Source organism: Gossypium raimondii, chromosome 10 (genome assembly GCF_025698545.1).
Source record: "Gossypium raimondii isolate GPD5lz chromosome 10, ASM2569854v1, whole genome shotgun sequence".
NCBI classification, from domain to species: Eukaryota; Viridiplantae; Streptophyta; class Magnoliopsida; order Malvales; family Malvaceae; genus Gossypium; species Gossypium raimondii.
Window position 1 is genome coordinate 58,863,169 of NC_068574.1, and position 21,978 is coordinate 58,885,146.

Consider the following 21,978-nt stretch of genomic DNA (forward strand, 5'->3'; position numbering starts at 1 on the left):
AAATTAAATATATATTTTTTATATATTTAAAAGTGTTTGTTTATATATTATTTAGAAATTGCTTTTATAACATAATTATTATTATACTATTTTGAAATTTGAAATTTCAATATTTAAAAATTAACTAATTTTAAAATTTATAGCGAACTAAAAAAAGAACATTAATAAACAAGAAAATTAGCATATATAAAAATTTAAAATAGGATTTGAAATATATTGTTGATATTTTCAATCTAAATTTTAAAATATTTAAATTATGAAAATATGTTGATTTAAAATTATTATAGAACTTATATTCCAAAAAACCATTATAAAAAGTATTTATTCAAGAAAAACATTTTGTTATGGCCTATTTATATAGTATTATAAAATGTCGATTTCAAAAATTATTAAAAGTAATACTAAATAATTAATTTATATATAAAGAAATTATAGTTTATTAAAATCTGAATTAAAATGCTTTAAACTAAAACTAAAACCAAAATTTTCTTATATTGTAAAATTATTGTTAGAAATTTTAGTATAACAAAAACATATTATTGATATTAGTCACTTACATAAAATAAAAACTAAAATAGTTTTACAAAGCTTCCGTTATTATTTATATGATTAATATTTTAATGATTTAACTATTTAATTTATCAATATAATTGTACTTGTAATGCATGAAAATTTTCAAACCGATTCAATATCTCTATCGATCGATCTAAAATACTCTATATACTAATATATAATCAAAGATTGAATTTTTTTACAAAAGAAAATAGTTAGAAATTTTAAATTTACATCAAATTTGACATGTAAAATCTGCATGAATAGACCATAAAATATAACAGTTTGATTGTTAAAATATTAATTATATAAATAGTTACGGAAGTGTGTAAAATTCCTTTAGCTTTTACATATATAAGTGGATCCTTCTCCTTAATGTTAATAAAATTCAATTTTGTTATCACATAATATTTAAATTATGAATTAATATTAATTAAATAATAAAATAAAAATATAAATATAAATAGGGCGAGTATTTGGTGCACTAACAACGTACTTTTTTATTCCACAAGTAGTCTTAAAAAATTGACATATGTCTCTCTTTTTTAAATATGTTATTATACCCTTATAAGACACTTGTCAACCTCCTGACCCTACTTATAGCTAAAACCTCCACTTACTAAATAAGTTCCACAATTTATTATTAATGTTTATTGGACAAAACATGTTAGCGAACAAAATAAATAAATTATAAATAAATACATATGAAATAAAATATAAATAGAATGATTTATAAGTAATTTATTAAATATGAATCAAATAAAAACATAAGAAAAAGTTGAAATAAAGAAGAATTGAGATTTTACGAAACGTTGAGGCCTGTGAAGCACAATTTCCTACGGTACTTGGAGAAACGTTAGTCGAAATTCTCCCATGATACAACAACAAAAGTGATCAAAGTAGTAGCATCTCTACAACAATCAACGAATGAATTTTGCCTTTTTCTATCACCGGAATGTTTGAAAAACGGAGAGGAAAAGGAAGAGTTTTGAAATGAATAGAATTTCGGCATAAAAAATTATTTGAATGTGTGTTTAATCCTCTAGAATACACAGCCTTTTATAGGCATTTAGGATAAGGAGCCAAAAATCAATTTAATTTAAAAATTAAATCAAATCAGATACTGTCCATATATAAGCAGATTATGTCTGCTAAGGAAAAATAAATTTGTATTGGGCTTAAAATATTTGCATGGGCCTGACTGGTCCAAACATTTTGGATCACCCAAATCATGCAGGTGCATGCCCAACCCCATCAGATTTGGACCTACACCCCCTACGCGTGAGACAATGTTACAAGCATAGTTATTCAATCGTTTTTAAAGAGAGTTCACATATATAAGCACATCTCACACTTGGTATTTAACCAATGTGGATCTAAGCCTTTACTTTTTCTCAACAATATTTCCAAGTAGCTTACTTTGAGCATCAATTTCTCATTCACCACTCAATCATTTTGAGCATATGATATGCCATTGTACAGGACTCATGGAGTAGAATATGAAACCATAAAATTATGATTCAACTCTCCACTTTTACCTATTGAAAATATGCCTGAAAGCTCCCATAAAAGTAATTTTTCTAACAATATTTTTAGACTCCATCAGTAGGATCAAGATATTGACAAGTGTCCTATATGAGTATAGTAAAATATAAAAAAATTAAAAAGAGACATAAAATTTTAAAACAGCTTGTGGAATAAAAAATATTGCTAGTATACCAAATAATCACCCATAAATTATTGCTTTAATCAAAATATAAGAAATAGGTATAATTTTGAATTAGTTTAAATTAATTTAAAAGAAATTTAATTTCATGATAAAAAATAATATTTCAAAATAATTAGAAAGATTTAATTTTAAATAATAATTAAAACAAATTTTTAAAAGATGTGTTGTAAAACTATTCAAAGTGTAAAAAGACAATTTAGTCCTTCAATGCTTAGGAAAAATATTCCTTAAAAAAGATAATTATTAGAAAATATCATTAGATATATTAACAAAAGCACTTTAATTGTCATAAAAGTAAAACGTTAATCACATATTTATAATTTCAAAATTTTAACTCTTCAATGGTAGTCAAGATGCAAATGAGTTTTTTTTTTTTTAAATATAAGATAATTCAAGTTTTGCTCTTTGTTGTTGCTGTGGTTATTCAGTTTGCTCTCTCAATGGAGTTTGTTATTGCCATCGTTGGCTCTATTGTCGCTAAAGCTGTAGAGTATACGATCTCTCCTATCAAAAACCATGTCAAATACCTTTCCAATCATCAGAAATATGTTGAGACCCTCAAGAACCGAGCTAATAGGCTGAAAGATGCAAGGGACGGAGTGCAGCATTCTGTTGATGCAGCTAAACGAAACGGTGAAGAGATCGAAGGTGATGTTGACAAATGGCTGTCTGCAGTCGACAAAAAGATCCTTGAACAAGTAGAGAAAGTGATGCAAGATGAAGAAAAAGCAAAGAAAAAGTGTTTCATTGGTTTGTGTCCTAATTTCAGGACTCGTTACAAGCTTAGCCTGAAAGCTGAAGAGGAGGCAAAGGCTGTTGCCGAGCTACTTGAACATGGCAAGTTTGAAAGGGTTTCCTATCGTGCAGCTCCGCAAGGTATCGTGGTTGCACCAGTTAAAGGTTATGAGGAATTCGAGTCAAGAACGTCGATTTTGAACGGAATAATGGAGGCACTAAAAGATGATAGCGTCAGCGTTGTTGGGGTGCATGGTATGGGTGGGATTGGAAAAACAACGCTGGTCAAAGAAATCGCTAGAAAGGTCAAGGACAAGTTGTTTGATTCGGTTGTCATAGCAACCGTAACTCAAGCCATCGATATTGAGAAGATTCAGAACCAAATTGCAGACTCCTTGGGCTTGAAATTTGAGGAACAGAGTATGGTTGGAAAGGCATTTCGACTACGAGAAAGATTGAAGAAGGAGGAGAGGATTCTCGTTGTCTTGGATGACATTTGGGGAAAGGTTGATATTGAGGAAGTAGGGATTCCTTTGGGAGATGAACACAAGGGCTGCAAATTACTATTAACTTCTAGAGAGCTCAATGTTTTATCAAATGGGATGGATGCTCAGAAAAATTTTCCCATTGGGTTTTTAAATGAAAAGGAAGCCTGGGACCTGTTCAAGAAGAAGGCTGGCGACTGTGATGAAAGTTGCGATTTGAAGCCTATAGCTATGGAGGTAGCCAAAAAATGTGCAGGACTGCCGATAGCCATTGCGACAGTTGCAGGGGCTTTGAGAAACAAAAGATTGTTTGAATGGAAGAATGCTTTACGAGAACTGGAGAGGCCTTCGTCAAGCAACTTCACGGGGATAGCTGCGGCATATTCAGCTATAGAGTTGAGTTTTAATTATTTAGAAAGCGAGGAAGTTAAGCTGACTTTCTTGCTTTGCAGTGTAATAGGCCACAATGGTCTCGTTGAGGACTTGGTAAGATATACTCTAGGTTTGGGTTTATTTGATGGTGTCCACACTTTGGAAGAAGCTAGAAATAAAGTATTGACGGTTGTGGCTAATCTCAAAGCGTCTGCCTTGTTGCTTGATAGTTATAATGATAAGAGCTTTGATATCCATGATGTTGTTTGGGATGCTGCTATAGCTATTGCATTGAAGGACTACCGTATGCTTGTTTTGAGAGATCATGCTCCAAAAGAGTGGTCCGATAAGGAGAAAATGAAGACGTGGAGTGTGATCAGCTTACGTTGTCCTCAGATTATAGCTAACCTTCCCAAGGAGATAGAGTGTTCAGGACTTTCCTTTTTCCATGTGGCCTATGATGGCGCGGTTAAAATTCCTCTCAATTTCTTCAAACAAACCGAAGGCCTCAAAGCCTTAGATTTGGTCGGAATGCAGTTTCCATCCCTCCCTGAATCAATTATTCACCTTGCAGACCTTCGCATGTTGTGTCTGAAAAAATGTGCAGTTGATGACATAACCATCCTTGGAGAGCTCAAGAGTTTACAAGTACTCAACCTTTCTCTGTCAGGTATGAAAGAACTACCTAAGGAGATGGCACAATTGACTCAATTAAGGTTGTTAGATTTGCGTGGGTGTAGAGAACTCAAAATCATCCCACCGAATGTCTTATCAGGTTTGTCTAAATTAGAAGAATTATATATGAGTAGGAGCTTTGTTGAATGGGAAAAAGGAGGAGTAGTTGAAAATGAGAGGAAAAATGCAAGCCTTGATGAATTAAACAATTTGCCTTGTCTAACTACTTTATATGTTCATATTCTTGATGTCCAAATGATACCAAAACACCGGTTTGTTGAAACATTGGACAGATTCAGGATTTTCGTAGGTAATTATGGAATATATGATTGTTGCCATAATTATGAATCTCCGAAAGCATTGAAGCTCATGTTATATGCAAACATTGATTTGGACAATGGGATGAAAATGTTGTTGATAAAGACAGAAGATTTGTGCCTAGAGGGGCTTGAAGGCGTCAAGAATGTACTTATGGAGTTAAATAATGGGAAAGATCTTCCCAATTTAAAGAGACTTCATGTCAGAAATGGTAGGCATGTCCAATATATTAAAACAAACAAAATTGGATTTTCTGAATTATGCTTCATCAAACTTGAAAATCTACCGCAACTTGTTAGCTTTTGCTCTTCAGACGAAAGGTGTTCCACTAAGCCCTTACTACTTTTCAATAAACAGGTATTTGTTTGGCTTTACTTATATTTTCTTATACAATTTTATTTATATGCCCATTAATACTTCTAATAATAGAAATAAATAATATTGTGTAATTATTTTTTCGGAGCTCAAAAATAAATTTCAAATCCAAAACAAATGAAAAATTAATTTTTAATTCAAACCGATTGAAAGTACAAAGTCAATTCAATAATCTAAATTTAAACCCAACAATTTTTTTTTAATTCTAAAAATGAAATTTGAGCCCACAAATCGAACTAAAATTATCTTTAAAATCGAAAATCATATTTCCAAATTATGTTACATACTATCTTTCCCTATCGAAAAAGAATTGTGTGTAAATATGTGCAGTTTATTTTCCCTCACTTGGAAAGCTTGTAATTGTGTTCCATTAACACCAAAATAATATGGCACAACCAGACATGTCATTGGGTTACGAATTTGAGGAGCTTGATCATCAAAGGATGCGGCAAGTTGGAGCATCTGTTATCACCCTCTCTCGCTAGAAGTCTGGTGCAGCTCCAATGCTTTGAGATAGAGGATTGCAATTGCTTAAGGGACATCATACTTACAGAGGAAATTGAAGAAGAAAGGAAAGATGTGATTTGTTTCCCTCGATTAAACTCCCTGCATATAGTGGGTCTTCCAAACCTCATCTTCTTCAACTCAGGAAACCACAATATTGAGTTCCCATTGTTGAAAGTGCTAAAGATTGAGCGTTGCCCCAAGTTAATAGAATTCATTAGTCAGAATAGTAATCAGTCCGGCATGCACGCTCTCTTCAGTGAGAAGGTGATTTATTTCATTAGTCTAACACTCTTGCATAAATCTGTTGATTTGTCCTTGTTTTTTTTTCTGCCTTCATTATTTGAGCTAACCTTATTATGGGCATTGATTATATATATATATATATATATATATGAATAGGTTGCAGTTCCTAGCTTGGAAGACATGAATATCTGGGACTTGAGTAATGTGAAGATGATATTTTATAATGAGCTAGCACCAGGTTCCTTTAAAAATCTACGAAAAATAAGTGTTGTGGAATGTGGGAGTTTGAAAAATCTATTTCCAGTATCAATAGCCAAAGATCTTCCACAACTTGAACATTTACGCATCACTAATTGTGGAGTTGAGGAGATTGTATCGAAAGGGGATGGAGTGGAGGAGCAGCCTGTGAGGTTTAAGTTTCCGCAAGTATCTTACCTTGAGGTTACATGGGTAGAAAAGCTCAAATGTTTCTACGAAGGGCAACATGCATTAGTCTGGCCGATGTTGAAAAAATTGAGAACAGATAGTTCTGCTTTGCTAAAGATAGTGGCATCGGAACATCTTAGATTAACCCAAGGAAATGAGCAGCCAGTTTTGTTGGTTGAAGAGGTATGTATATCATTACAACTATATTTCTTTTTATGCCACGATAATACATTTCTTATTATTATAGTTTGTTTGATTTTAATTTTTTTGTTACATTTATAATTATTTTTCAATTTATGAAAACAAGATTGAATAAACATAATAGGTAAATATTGAGTGTTAATCTTGACTTTTAAATTGTAGTTCAATTTGATAAAATTTATAAATGTTGAAAGTTAAATTTATTATTATGCAAAAAAAAAAGCTACATTAGCATCCTGTTAGGTGCTTTACAGCATAGCAATTAAGATATTCAATTTCTCTAACAACAGTGATTAAATTGAAATTTTATTTGTTTTAAGTAACCAAAATGAAAATATTTTAACACTAAGTGACTATATATGTAATTTACCCTGCATTTAAGTAGTGGGTCGAAACTAAATAGAACGTTTAATTTGCTAAAAAAATTGCCACTCAATAAAAAATCAAAACTTTAAAAGTTAATTACACTAGACATCTCAAACTATGACCTTCATTTTAAATTAGTCCTAAAATTTAAAATATTATAATTACATTCTTAAACTATTGAGGTTATATCAATTAAGTCTTTCTTTATTAAATTCGTTAATTTAACCATCAAATTAAATCAGTGTAATATTTATCTATTTTAATCTAGATTTGCTACTCTTCTTTCGGCTTTCATGTTGTGTAATTTTTATCAGTTTTATTCTCAAGGTATTGTGTTTTCTTAAAACAAAAAATTCATCTATTCTGGATTCGTTTGATTTAATATTGATTTTGTTGGGATTTAATCATCAAAATCAAACACTAAAATTGTATTTATTTAATTGATTTTGTTTGTTTTTTAAAGCATATACATCAACATTGAGCCTAACTTGTATATATTTAATTGGTTTCCAAGGTCATTCCCAAATTAGAGGAACTTGAGTTAGGAACTTTTGGGGATATGGACCAATTTCCACCAGACTTGTTTCAACATATTAAAGTTTTTGCAGTGAGTGGTGGCTCTCCATTTTCTTTATTTCCTTTCGTCCGAAGATTCTACAATCTGGAAAGACTTGAGTTCTCTTGTTTTGATTTCGAACATGTAGTCCCTTGTAAAGGAGACGCCGGGACACTCCCACCAATTAGAAATCTGAAATTGTTTTCTGCCAGAAATCTTAACCATATTTGGAGGAAAGATTCGGAGCTTGACCATATTCTTTCTAATCTTCAAACACTCACAGTTCAGCATTGTGATGATTGGATAAATATTAGAGTCTTCTCATCATCTTTACAAAATCTCACAATTTTGAATGTGTCATTTTGTAATATGATGACAAACTTAGTCACACCCTCAGTACTTAAGAATCTTGTGCAATTAACGACAATAAAGGTAGAAGACTGCACTAAAATGACAGAAATAGTGGGAAACGAGGGAGACTGTCATCAGACAATAGTTGTTAGTAAATTGAAATGTTTACAACTATGCAATTTGAAGAGCCTCACAAGCTTTTCTCCACGGTATTACAACTTCGAGTTTCCTTGTTTGGAAGAATTAGTTGTGGAAGATTGTCCTTGGTTAAAGATCTTTTCTGAGGGAGTTTTAAGCACCCCACAATTACAGAGAATAAAACAGTCGCGTTACGGTGAGAAATGGAGTTGGACAAGTGACCTTAATACCACCATACAACAGCTCTACACAGAAAAGGTACAAAGTTAATAAGTTCATAATGCTAGCTAGATTCGTCGCGTCCTAATACAATTAATTTTATTACTACTTCAATAACCATTGAAGAGCGTTAATCGTTATTTTGTTATTGTCTGCATTTTCTATTTATGATTGCTATCTAGTGGAATAATATCAGATTAATTTTTAGGATGGACTCTATTACCCATATCATTTCAACATCTCTGACACATTTCCGGAGTCGATAGAAATATGGACTAGAAACCCTCAAGAAATTTTTGGCTTCAAAAACCTTGGCAGCCTGCAGTTTTATAAATGTAGCAGCTTGAAGTACATATTTACTCCGTCTATGCTTTTGAGCCTCAATCGACTACGAAGGATAGAAGTGGAAGAATGCAGTTCAATGGAACAAGTAGTTAGGGAGGAGGAGGAAGCAATGACACATAAATTTGCATTTCTTTCGCTACGCTCCGTAACAATTGAGTCGTGTTCCAACTTGACAAATTTCCATTGGGGAAGTCAAGCTCTTGAATTTCCAGAGCTGAGTAATATCACGATAGCTGAGTGTCCAAAAATGACTGCATTTTCTTCCTCAGTTTCAAGAGAGAGTGGTGATGCAAGTGAAAGCGTGGTTGGCGAAGAGGGCATCTATGATAACACTGCAACTTTTTTCAGCAATAAGGTAAGTTTGGTATTCAATATTTATCTGCACAACTTATTTCACATTTTATTTTGATTTGATCAACATGAGTGTGTCTGGTCTATATATACGTACTAGTGCTACACCTTGTCAAAATTGAATATAATAAAATCCATATATTAATAAATAAGATAATATTTTAAAAAATTGGAGTTTAAAGTATAAATAAATATATAAAATACGAATTGAAAGGAAAACTTAAAGTGAAATACTAATAAACACTAAGAATTTAAGAGAAGTTTTAAATTAAAATAATAATAGAAAAAGAAAACTAATCTTCCTTTATTTTAATTTGTGGGTGTATAAGAAGGAGATGATTGTGGAAGACCTTCACAAAGGTCATTTGAGATCAAAGGAGAAGAAGCAAGAAAACAAAAGATGAGAAGTTTGGAGAAGAAAGAACCAAATATATAGAGGAGAATTGAAGTGAGAGAGTGGATGCATATGGGTTTTATTTAAAGATTTAATGCTTTTTTTTTTTAATTTCATATATAAAAAAATCATTGAAAGAAAACAAATTCAATATAATTATTTCAATTTACTTGTCGGGTTTTTATAAAAGTAACTCAAATTTTTGATTAATTATGAAAATGACTCAATTTAAAATTATGCACATAAATTATTCGATTTCTATAGTGTTTATTGGTGCCGCTAGACACAATGGCGCCACCGACCTACCATCATCGACCAATGATTGTATTTTATTTAAAAAAATAATAGTTTTTTAGAATTGGCGATATCAAACTGAAGTGTGATTATATAAAATGTTCATAGACTTAACGAAGTAATTACCTTTTTTTAATTAGCGGAAAAAGGGGTCTTCCCGTGAATATGGGGCACCAAATTAAATGATTTTCATCTTTTGGTCTATTTGCATGTTAGGTCTATCCCTTTTGAAATTAAATTTAAATAACCCTTAAGAAATATAAGAATAACAAAAACAAATCATTCTCATTTATTTTATTTTATTTTAAAAAAATAAACTTAAAAAATTATATAAAATTCTTATTTAAATGACCCAAATATATCCTCACACAATTTCCTCAAGTTTATCTAAATTCAAGCATTTTCAATTCATTCCCTAGCATATTTAAATTTAGATAAACTTAAGGAAATTTTTTAAGGAATATATTTGGGTAATTTGAATTAGAAGTTTATATAATTTTTTAATTATTTTTCAAAAAAAAAATGGTTTAATTTTGTTATTCTTATATTTTTTAAGTGCTATTTAAATCTAATTTCAAAAGAGGACAAACGTAACATGCAAATAGGTCAAAAGTTGAAAAACATTTGGTTTAGATACCAACAACACCCCTTTTTCAACCAATCTAAAAACGTTAACCGCTTGAAAGGATCCCTGCACATTTTATATAACCACATTCAATCTGGTGCCGTCAATTTATTAGGCAACACCACTACAATTTTTTAAAAAGCAATCATTGGTTGATGATGGGGGCCGATGCAATAAGCACTATAGAAATCAAGTCATTTACGTACATGATTTTTAAGTTGGATCATATTCGTAATTAACCAAAAAATTTAGTTACTTTTAACTTTCTAGTTGATGTGTGAATATTAACCTTTAGATCAGTTTATAAATCATCATACTCATCTACTCATTTTGATTGTCTTTCAAAGTAAGGAAGAGTGATACTATCTTATAATGATATTTATGTCAACAGGTTGTCATTCCTAGTTTGGAGAGTCTGGATTTGTCCTCCATCAACATTCATAAGATATGGCACCACTCATCCTCCCCATCTATTGGATACCTAAATTTCTTGCAGGTGAAGAGGTGTCACAATTTGAAATACTTGTTCCCATCTTTCTTAGCAAAAGATCTTGTGCAACTCCGACGCCTTCAAATTTTGGACTGTAATATGATGGAACAAGTAATATTCACGGATGGATTGGTTGAGGAACATCAAGGGAGGAATCAGATGTTTTTCTTTAATCTACATTTTCTGTGGCTAATAGACCTTCCCAAACTCACAAGTTTGTGCTTTGAAAATTACTTTGAATTTCACTGTTTGGCATATTTAGAACTAAGAAATTGTCCATTGCTAAAAACATTCATCTCTAAATGTGTACCTGAAGATGAACCTCAAATTGGCCAACATGTACAAGCAAGTAACTTGGAGGTTCATAACTCATCTCTCCTCAATGAAAAGGTCATTTCTTCAAGGATCCTCCTTTTAATTTATGTTACTTCGATTGATTTTATTCATTTCAAGTTCTTTCTTTTTCTTACATATTTCAGTTATTAACCTAATGAAATGATTTATTAGGTTGTTTTCCCTAGTTTGAAGAACTTGTGGATTCAGAATTGTGATTCGTTAGAAGAAATTATTGAGCTACAAGGACTCATTCCAGATGAATCACAGTCAACATCAGCTGCTCAATCTATTGTGGCTGAAACAGTGACAACCAAGTTTGTATTTCCCAAACTAATAAACCTTGGATTGGATAAGGTGCCAAGATTGAAAAGTTTCTGCTCTAGGATGCATACCACCCTGTGGCCTTCATTGAAACAAATGAGCGTTATTGAATGCCCCAAAGTACAGATATTTACTCGACAAAGTCCTGAGAGTCAGGTTGGAATCTCAAACCAACAACCCTTGTTTTGCGTCAACGAGGTAAGCTCACTAGCTGTTTCATATTCCATGTTCATTACTGGAGATTACTTATAAAATGCCTTTTAAATTTATGAGAAAGAAAATGGAAATTATATTCATTTTGTAGTCTAGTTCTCACGAATTGAAAACTCTTTGATCGACGTTTAATATATTCGTTGCCATCCAGGACACTTTCCCTGTATTAGAAAAACTAACACTGAAGACGAATGATATGGTGAAGGGGATATGTGATGGACAACTCTCATTGCAGTGTTTCCAAAACCTTAAGCATCTTAACCTCCAGTTCTTTCCTGAGACATCCACTACTCTTCCGTATTCCTTCATTCGGTTGCTACCAAAGCTTCAGAAGCTTGTTATAAACAATGCTTCCATTTTTGAAATAGTCCGGTCTGAAGGACTTAGCGAAGAGGAAAGGCACACATCGGTATTCTATCAGTTAAAGGACTTAAGGTTGTCTCAACTTCCAGAGTTGACGTTAAAGACTTTTAACCCGTCTTTGCTATCTTTCAAAAATCTAACAACACTGAAAGTTTCAAGATGCCATGGGTTCATCAATTTAATCGCATGCTCAACAGCTAAGTGCCTGACGCTACTAGAAAGATTGAGCATAGATGATTGTGAGATGATAGAGGAAATCATAGCGTGTGAGGCTGAAGAAATACAAGGCAGCATTGTATTTCCCAAACTGAAGTATTTGCAACTAAGCTGTTTGCCATGTCTAGCAAGCTTTTCCTTGGCCCATCACTCGTTGGAATTCCCAGTCTTGCTAATGGTGAAGGTGATAAAGTGTCCAAAAATGAGGAATTTCTGCCAAGGAGATTTAAGCACACCAAGGCTGGAACAAATACACTTGACAAGAGATGAGGAAGGTGAACTGCAGTGGGAAGGCGACCTTAACACTACCATAAAACATTTGTTCGATGAAATGGTACAAATCATTTAAAGGATTTAAATTCATGTGTTTTACATACATACATACATACATACATACATACATACATACATACATACATACATAGTTAATTGAACAATTCTTGGTTTGTTATGATCATGCACAGAATGTGCAAAATTCTGAGGTGACGGAGGTTACTGATCAGTTGCCCAAGCTGGAATAAGGAAATATTTTTGGGTGCTTATGCGAAAAGCTCAATTTCGTTTGAATTCAAAACAATTGGTAATTGACTCTTCTATTTTCATCATGGCTTAACCAATGCTTTATAAAGTGACCATAGCGATGCCCTTTTCATTGTAGGTTGAGTTGCTCTACTGAAGTACGAGGCTGCAACTTTTGGTAAAATGTGAAAGGTTATTTCAGTTTTTGTAAAACTACTATTTGACTATTACATTTCACATTATACCTTCAAAATTGAAGTTCAAGTGCATCATGCATGGCATTGGGCTACAAACATGTAAACTTTTACTAGTAAGTTTGACCCCTGTTTGAAGGATTTTCCAACTTTTGATGGTTACCATATCAATGTCAGCTTAAAGCTATCAAGTATCTTTAATGAGGGATAAAAGTAGGCAGCTATCTATTAATGATACGGCTGATTCTGAAAAGACGGCTGAAATTGAATCAATGGGTTGTTGGTATTTGCCTGATGGAAGAACAGGACCTAATGTTACGTGGATTTTGATCAAGTTTTAAAATTTCAGTTGTAGGCATTACTGATTGTTGCCATTTGGTTATTGATACTCTGATTTTACGGTTGACTGTCTTGCTTATACGTTGCAAGGTTGGCGGGTTTCAAGTATGAATTTCCAAGTCGGCTTTCATCCATTATTAACTAAGTGTTTCAATCCATGGAGTTTATGGTTTATGGAGTTTATGGACAATTTGTAACACCCCAAACCCGTATTCGACGCCAAAATAGGGTACGAGGCATTACCAAAACACATACATTTATAAACGTATTAAACTGAGTTATAAAATTTCATACAGATTAAAACTTTTAAATTATTATCTTCGAATCGCTAATTGGGGCTTACAAGGCCCAATATATATATACTCATTTGATCCAAGCCTTATAGCTATCACCATTTGTTCATTTCATAGCCATATATGAACTTATAATCCTTCACTTTCTCGTCATATGAATTTATCAATTATTACTTGCTTCTTGCGAGTACCTGAATTGATCCATATCATTTCATATTCTCATATCGTCATATTTTTCCTATTAAACCATTGTAATATATTAAATATTCAATATCTTGTAAAGATTCACTAATCTATCCCATAAACTTTCACATGATTAATTTACAATTCACAAGTCTTATCATTTCAAAGCTTATAAGACACATGTACATGTCTACTAATTCGTATGAGTCTCATACTCATTCATATGCTCAATAAATTGTTAAATCATTTCAACATCAAAGAATCCACATTATGTCGAAACGATACTAATAACAATCATAAATCTTTTCATATTAATTTCATATATCACTTACTGAACTTCAAATATCATTTCATAAATATGTAATTCACTAACACATCTTGCCATATACAGTATCCAATTGGTGAAATCACTTAATTGAATTCAACTTCAACAATCAAAATAAATCTATCACTTGAATATGAGTCCATGTAACACTTACCAACTTTGTCAAATTAGTGAACGTCTTACGGAATTGAGTACTTATTTTCTCGATGTCATAGTCCAACTATGGTCTTACACGTAATCACATAACATATACCGATGTCATAGCCCAGCTATGGTCTTACACAGAATTACATATCACTTATTGTCATGGTCCATCCATGGTATTTCCCGTCAATTCGTCTTTATCACTGAACGAAAGTACTCAACCCTGCATTCTACTCAATTTGAACTTATAATTCAATTTTCATTCTTTTACAATTTTCACAATTCAATAGCAAACATATGAATTAACATATTATATCATTCCTAAAATTATCAAATAATCATTAAAATTTAACCATAAAACACACCTTTAACATAAACTAACATCAAGATCAGATTTGCATTATGCCATTTATAACTCTTTTCCGAATCACATGACAAAATATCACAAATATATATATGAATTTCGTAACTATGTATCAAACTTACCAACATGAGTTAATTCATAAACCATTCATGACATTACTTCATGCCAAATCATATTCCAAATATACCACACATATAAGCTATGAAACTTTATTTCCTCACATGAGCTTAAACCATAACCAATTATGCATAAAACATTCATATATTTTATTTTCCTCCTCCTCCTCCTCTCCATTCCACATCTTTAATGTACATAACACTCTTATAAATAACGTTTTCTATAATTTTACTATTCACTCACATGTATATTCAAAGCTGTCTATCCACAGAGTCACTAAATTATTTTTATCCGGAGATACAGAGCTCCAAATTAAGATCCGTTAATTTTTCCTGAAACTAGATTCACATATCTTCTTACCATAAAATTTTCAAAATTTTTGGCTTAGCCAATAAGTACAGTTTATTCTTTAAAGTTCCCCTGTTTCACTACTCGACAATTCTGACCTCTCTTCACTAAAAGTTAATTATCTCACTGTACAGAACTCAGATGGTTACGTTTATTTCACTTGAAAATAGACTCATTCAGGGTTCTAAACATATGAATTTTAGCCTGTAATTATTTTTGTACAATTTTTAACAATTTTCCAAAATCAAAATAGGGGATTCCAAACTCATTCTGACCCTGTCTCATTAAACTTAAGATATCTCAAAATATATAAGTCTTTTCTTGCTATGTTTCTTTTATGTAAAAATAGACTCATTAAACTTTCATTTCATATCTTATTCACTCTCTAATTCAATTTCCACCATTTTTGGTGATTTTTCAAAGTCACACAACTGTTTCTGTCAAAAACTATTTTGTTGCTAACTCTACTATTTCATAATTTCACTTTTTCACTTTTGATCACTATTCAATTCAATTCCAGACATATATTCATCATTCAATTACACTTAATTGTTACATGATCTCATGTATTTTCACTTAGTCAATTTCTCGTTGAACACTCGGAATATACACGGATACGTAGAGAATTAGCACATAAGTGCCGCACTGATATGTAGCCGAAGCTACCATTGATATGTAGCCGTAGCTATCACTGAAATGTAGCCGAAGCTACCACTGATATGTAGCCGTAGCTACCATTGAAATGTAGCCGAAGCTACCACTGATCAATAACACTAAAAATGTCCACGGGCCAGCTCACACAAGCTGTTAGGTGTCTGCAACACATGCTAGATCACCCAGCACCCGGACTCAACTGTAACATCAGAACATCGGTCTCTAGTGACATGTCACTAGTATCCACTTCTATTCCTAAGTTCAACTGGGAATTTACACTTAACACTTTATTTTAAACACTTTAACACTTGAATAATTCATAAAAAAATTTCCTTCCACATTCAATAATAATTCACATATCAAGTGTAATTCACAATTTATAAAAATATATTACTATTATTTACACATAACTTACTTTGGTGCAATAATATAAAAATTTAGCAATTTAGTCTTTAATCTTTTCTTTTCTCCGATCAAGATCAATTCCACTTCTTTCTTGATCTATAATAACACATCTGAATTATTTAATACTCACATTTATCAAAACAGCTCTTCACTCAAACTTTTAAAAATTACAATTTTGCCCCTAAACTTTTGCATATTTACACTTTTGCCCAAATTCTCGTAAATTAAACTTCATCCCTTATTCTTATGTATTATGACATGCTGAACAATTTTCCCTTCTATGGTAACACCAAATTCCCACTCTAACACTTACTTATGAACATTAGGTATTTTTACCGATTATGTCGTTTTACTCGTTTTCACTTAAAATCACTTAGCAAAAGTTGTTTAACATAATTTCAAGCTTCATATTCTACCATAAAACATCAAAATAAACACATTTCACCTATGAGTATTTTTCCAAATATAAACCCTAGGTTAAATTATTGCTAGAATAAGCTAAATAAAGTTACCGGGACTCTAAAAACATAAAGAACATTAAAAATGGGGCTTGGAATCACTTACTATGGAGCTTGGAAGCTTGAAAACCCTAACTATGGCTTCCCCCTTACTATTTTCGTTCACCATGGAGAAGATGAGCACATTTTGCCATCTTTTTCCCTTTTTAATTCTTTTTATTACTAAATTACCAAATTGTCCCTAACTTAAAAATTTCCTATTTCACTTATCTCATGTCCATTTTTGTCTACCAACTTAACCAATGGTCTAATTACCATATAAGGACCTCCAATTTAAAGTTTCATAACAATATGACACCTCTAACATGTAGAACTCAACTTTTGCACTTTTTACAATTTAGTCCTTTTGACTAAATTGAGTGCGCAAACGTCGAAATTTTGGAACGAAATTTTTACGAAATCATTTCGTGAAATTGTAGGTCATAAAAATATAATAAAAATAATTTTTTTCTAGTCAAATTTATGGTCCCAAAATCACTATTCCGACTAGGCCCAAAATCGGGTTGTTACACAATTGTTGTCTATGTTGCTCATTGCTGCAAAAAAAAAAAAAAAACCAAACACAATGCATGCATAAACCATTAAAAAAAAGAACATAAGCAACTAATAATGAAATATATTAAAATGAAGAATGGCAATTAATTTGAATTACCAAAATTTCGGTAAATATATTAAAACATCATCTCTAATCATTTCAATTTCGATATTGAAAAATTGGTATTTCTAAAAATATCAGAGTTATTAAATTATTTTCATTTTGAAAGTGATAAATTAAGGATAATTAATCACAACGTTAATGTTTTTCACCAATTATACATAATTTTCTTGGTATAATGATAAATTTAGCCCTCAAAGTTGACACATTCTATCAATTTGTTATTGATTTAATAAATTTAACCCACAACATTTAGACATTTCGTCAATTTGATCATCATTTAACGTATTTAACCCATAATAATTACACATTCTATCAAGATTTACATAAAATATATAATCATCAAGGATTAAATTTATTTTATACTAATCAAAATTATGTATAATTAATGAAACTATTAGCGCTTGATTAATTGTTCGTGGTTACTTTCAAAAAAATAACGATTAATTTGTTCAATATCAAAAAGATGTTTTTTTTTGTTATTTTTTTAATTTCATAGGTAAGAAAATCTCAAAAAAGAAAATCTTTGAAATAAAAAAAAATAGTATGTTTTATATAATTATTTAAATTTACTCTCACATTATTTTTACCCATTCAAAGCTAGCAAGTCTTTTATGTACAAAATGGTATAGCTCTGCAATTTGGATTAACATTTTGGTGACCTCCATGTGAAGTGAAAGAAAATTGACAATGTCACACAATTATTATTTTTCCCTCCATACCCCAATGCCACCAAAGAAAGTTGAATTATTAAGGCACAAAAGTACTAAGGAGTAGGAGCTAGAAAAAGAGGGGCATGAAAATAAAGAGACTTACATATATTATTTGCATAATACAAAATCAGTCTTTAATATTTACATATTTTATTAATTTGATTTTTATTTTTATTTAGTTAAATTTGACTTTAAACCCTTTAAAAAATAAGTTGAATTTGATCATTAACCTTTTAAAAGAGTCAAATTATTATTTAACGGAAATGTTAAATTTTGAAATACATATAACAATTCGTGTATTTCATATTATTTTTTAAAATTTTATGATTTTTTGAAATTTTGATTTTGAATATTATTAGAAAGTTAGTTGGTATCCTGTTAGCGGAATTTTTAAAGTCCACCAACAAAATCAATGGGTTAGCATGTGTCTTACAAATATATAATAAAATATTAAAAATAAATATTTAAAAAAAAGATATATGTCAATTTTTAAAGTTACTTATGGAATAAAAATAATATATTATCCGCGTACCAGTTACTCACCTTTTTAATTAAGATTTAAAAATAAAAATAGTTAGTAAAATGAATGGATTGCAAATTGAGAAATTTGATATTGGATATTAAAATTTTCTTAAAAAGAAGACATAGCAAGATACGAAAGTTAGTAACTTATTTGATTTAATTTTAATTTTTAAATTTATGCATTTTATTATGAATTTTTATTTTTGTGTACTCTGTAAAATTTGTCTGAAATTTGCAATTTTCAATTTCTCACGTGAGTTTGAGATAAAAGAAATTACTTTTAGGATTGGTGAAACAAGGGTTATAGTCCATACATGAGTTTCGTTAAATATTGTCTCTCTCTCTCTCTCTCTCTCTCTCTCTATATATATAAGTATATACTCTTCTCCATGCTGCACATTATTGCAAAAAAAGAAAACACACAAGGGACCAATCTTAGATCTTCACAAAGGTCATATGAGATCAAAGGAGAAGAACAAGAAAAACAAAGGTGAGGGGTTTGAAGAAAGAGCCAAATATATAATAAAGGAAAAATTAAATGAGAGAGGATGGGTTTCATTTAAAGATTAAATGTTTCTTTTTTGGTAAAAACATTTCTTTGGTCCCTCTCCATTTTGATGTTGAGCAAATTGGCCACTTTCTAAAAATTTTGGAGAAATTTGATCATTGTTATTTTGAAAGTAAGCAACTAAGTACAATTAATCACAACGTTTATGTTTTCATCAATTCTACAATTTTTTCTTGGTATAATAAAAAAATATAACCTTCAAAGTTTACACATTTTATCAATTTGATCTTGATATAACAAATATAACTCATAACATTTTCACATTCCATCAATTTGGTCCTGATTTAACAAATTTATCCCATAATATTTACACATTTTGTCAACGATTCTGTGGAATATATAAACATCAATGGCTAAATTTATTATTATACCAATTAAAATTATGTATAATTGATGGAAAATATTAACGCTTATAATTAATTGTTCGTAATTACTCACTTTCAAAATTGAATATTTACATCTTTTATTAATTTGAATTTTTAGTTAAATTTAATTTTAAATCCTTTAAAAAAGTTGAATTTGATTATCGATGTTTAAAAAGAGTTGAATTATTATCTTTTAATAAAAATATTAATCAAAATGTTAAATTTCAAACATGACAATTGTATAACAATTCGTGTAATTCATGCTTGTTTTTATTTGATTTTTATGAACTCTTTTGTGAGAAATTTTTATTTTTAATATTTTTTAATTTTAAATTTATTGGCGTGACATATAAGATAAATAATACTATGTCAACATAATGACATGTGGACGCCACATGGGTTGCTATGCCAACTTCGTTAAAATTAATATTTTAGTCAATATTTAAAAAAACACGATTTGACTCTTTTTAAAGGTTAATGGTCAAATTTAAATTAAGAAATAATAATGATCAAATTGAAAAAGATGTAAATATTAAGTGTTGAATTTATTATTATACTTATATTATTTTAAGTAAAATTTTGGATTTGAATTTGAATTATTTCATGTTTAGATTACATTGAGTTCAAGTCAGTTTAGACTCGAATATTTTGGGAAATTTAAATAGTTTTGAGCTCAGAACATTTCAAGAGAAAATTAGCAAGTCAAATTACAATTATAAAATAATATATATAATTTATATGTGTATCTATATAAGTTTAAATTACAAATTAATTACTAAAAGTGATTAGGGCATTAGTATTTGTGTTGTCGCATGGGAGTTTAGGTTCAATCTCTTGATTGAAATAATATTTTAAAATATTTATTTAATATTTCCATATACATCAAAATCCTTGTTAAATTTTAATTTTGTTTTTGTTATTAGAATACTTGAATCAATAAATTTTTAAGGCACATATCAAACCCAACAATCAAAATTAAATCACACCAAAATAAGGCCAAGAAATCCTGAACAGCTCACCAAGCAACACTCAAATATCATAACTTAACCCCCTTGCAAATAATAAGAGCATAGACGGATAAGCACCAAAAAGACTTGCTGCAGATAAAAGGTCCCATGCCCATTACAAACTCTGCCCATCAGTTCCTGCCAGAGGAGCCATGGCCAAGAAAACTATTAGTCTTAATGCAATCCACAAAACGTGTGGGACATTTCCTTAAGGTCAGCTCTTTTGAGCTCAAGTCCTTTTTGCTGGCAAATTTGTTGATATAGGAGCAACATTGGTCATCACAATCAACAAAGGTCTTGTGAAAAAAATAGTACGTCTGTAATGACAACATATCACAAAGAAAAGAGAAATAAAAATAAAGAACACACAGATTTTACGTGGAAACCCTTTCGGGAAAAAACCACAGGTAGAGGAGAAGAAAATTCACTATGTTGAATTCGAATGATTACAAGAGGAGTTTCGACTACATCTATTTATAGGTTGAAAAAAACCTAATTCTAATCAAAGTCGAATATATTATGCTAATAAATACTAAATATATTATACCCATAAATACTAAATCTTCTAGAAAGAAGATATATTTTGTTTAACTTGACTTGCAAGCAATCTCTTAGAATTTGGGTTACACAACTCTAACAATCTCTACCTTGACACGAATTCTCAATGAACAAGTTCTTCATCGCGAACTCTCAACAAACAAGTTCTCCACTCTTCCATAAAACCCTTTAAGGGTTTAACTTCAACAATGAACACCAATCAAGTCTAAGCAATGCTTAAACTTGGTTATAGGAAGTGACTTAGTCATCATATCTGTAGGATATTCATGAGTACTAATTTTACTCACAACAATATCTCCACGAGCAATAGCATCACGAACAAAATAATACCGAACATCAATGTGTTTTGTTCTCTCATGAAACATTTGATATTTTGTAAGGAAGATGACACTCTGACTGTCACAAAATACTGTACTGATTTAAAGGTTTTCATTGAGTTCACTAAAGAGTCCCTTCAACCAAATAGCTTCTTTACAAGCCTCAGCAATTGCCATGTACTCAGCTTCAGTGGTAGACAAAGCGATTGTAGTTTGCAAAGTGGCTTTCAACCTGATTGCACAACCTATGATTGTAAAGACATAACCTATGAGAGATCTTTTTCTATCAAGGTCTCCAGCAAAATCAGCACCAACATACCCAATGACTCCATCTCTAGTTCTTCCAAACTGTAAGCAAACATCAGTAGTACCTTGTAAGTATATTAAAATCCACTGAATTGCTTTATAATATTCTTTACCAGGATTCACCATTTATCTGCTAACTGTACTGACTGCATATGATAAATCTGGACGAGAACAAACTATAGCATACATGAGAGATCCCACTGCACTAGAGTATAAAAATGTGACATGTACTCAATCTCATCATCTGATTGTGGAGACAAAGCCGATGAAAGTCTGAAATAGGCTGCTAAAGGAGTACTAACAGACTTAGCATTTTGCATATTAAATCTGTAAAGAACTTTCTCATGCACCCTTTCTAACTTAGGTAC

General features: G+C 30.9%; 1 protein-coding gene across 1 annotated transcript; it reads left to right on the plus strand.

Annotated features, from left to right (window-relative positions):
- Positions 1-2,721: 2,721 nt before the first annotated feature.
- LOC105775174 (uncharacterized) lies at positions 2,722-12,717 on the plus strand. The gene is made up of 10 exons (XM_052622553.1): positions 2,722-5,223; positions 5,641-6,012; positions 6,148-6,600; positions 7,499-8,287; positions 8,457-8,948; positions 10,649-10,961; positions 11,064-11,137; positions 11,255-11,602; positions 11,769-12,530; positions 12,661-12,717. Exons 1-10 carry the CDS (start codon positions 2,722-2,724, stop codon positions 12,715-12,717), a joined length of 6,162 nt encoding a protein of 2,053 aa, XP_052478513.1.
- The last annotated feature ends 9,261 nt before the right edge of the window (positions 12,718-21,978 follow it).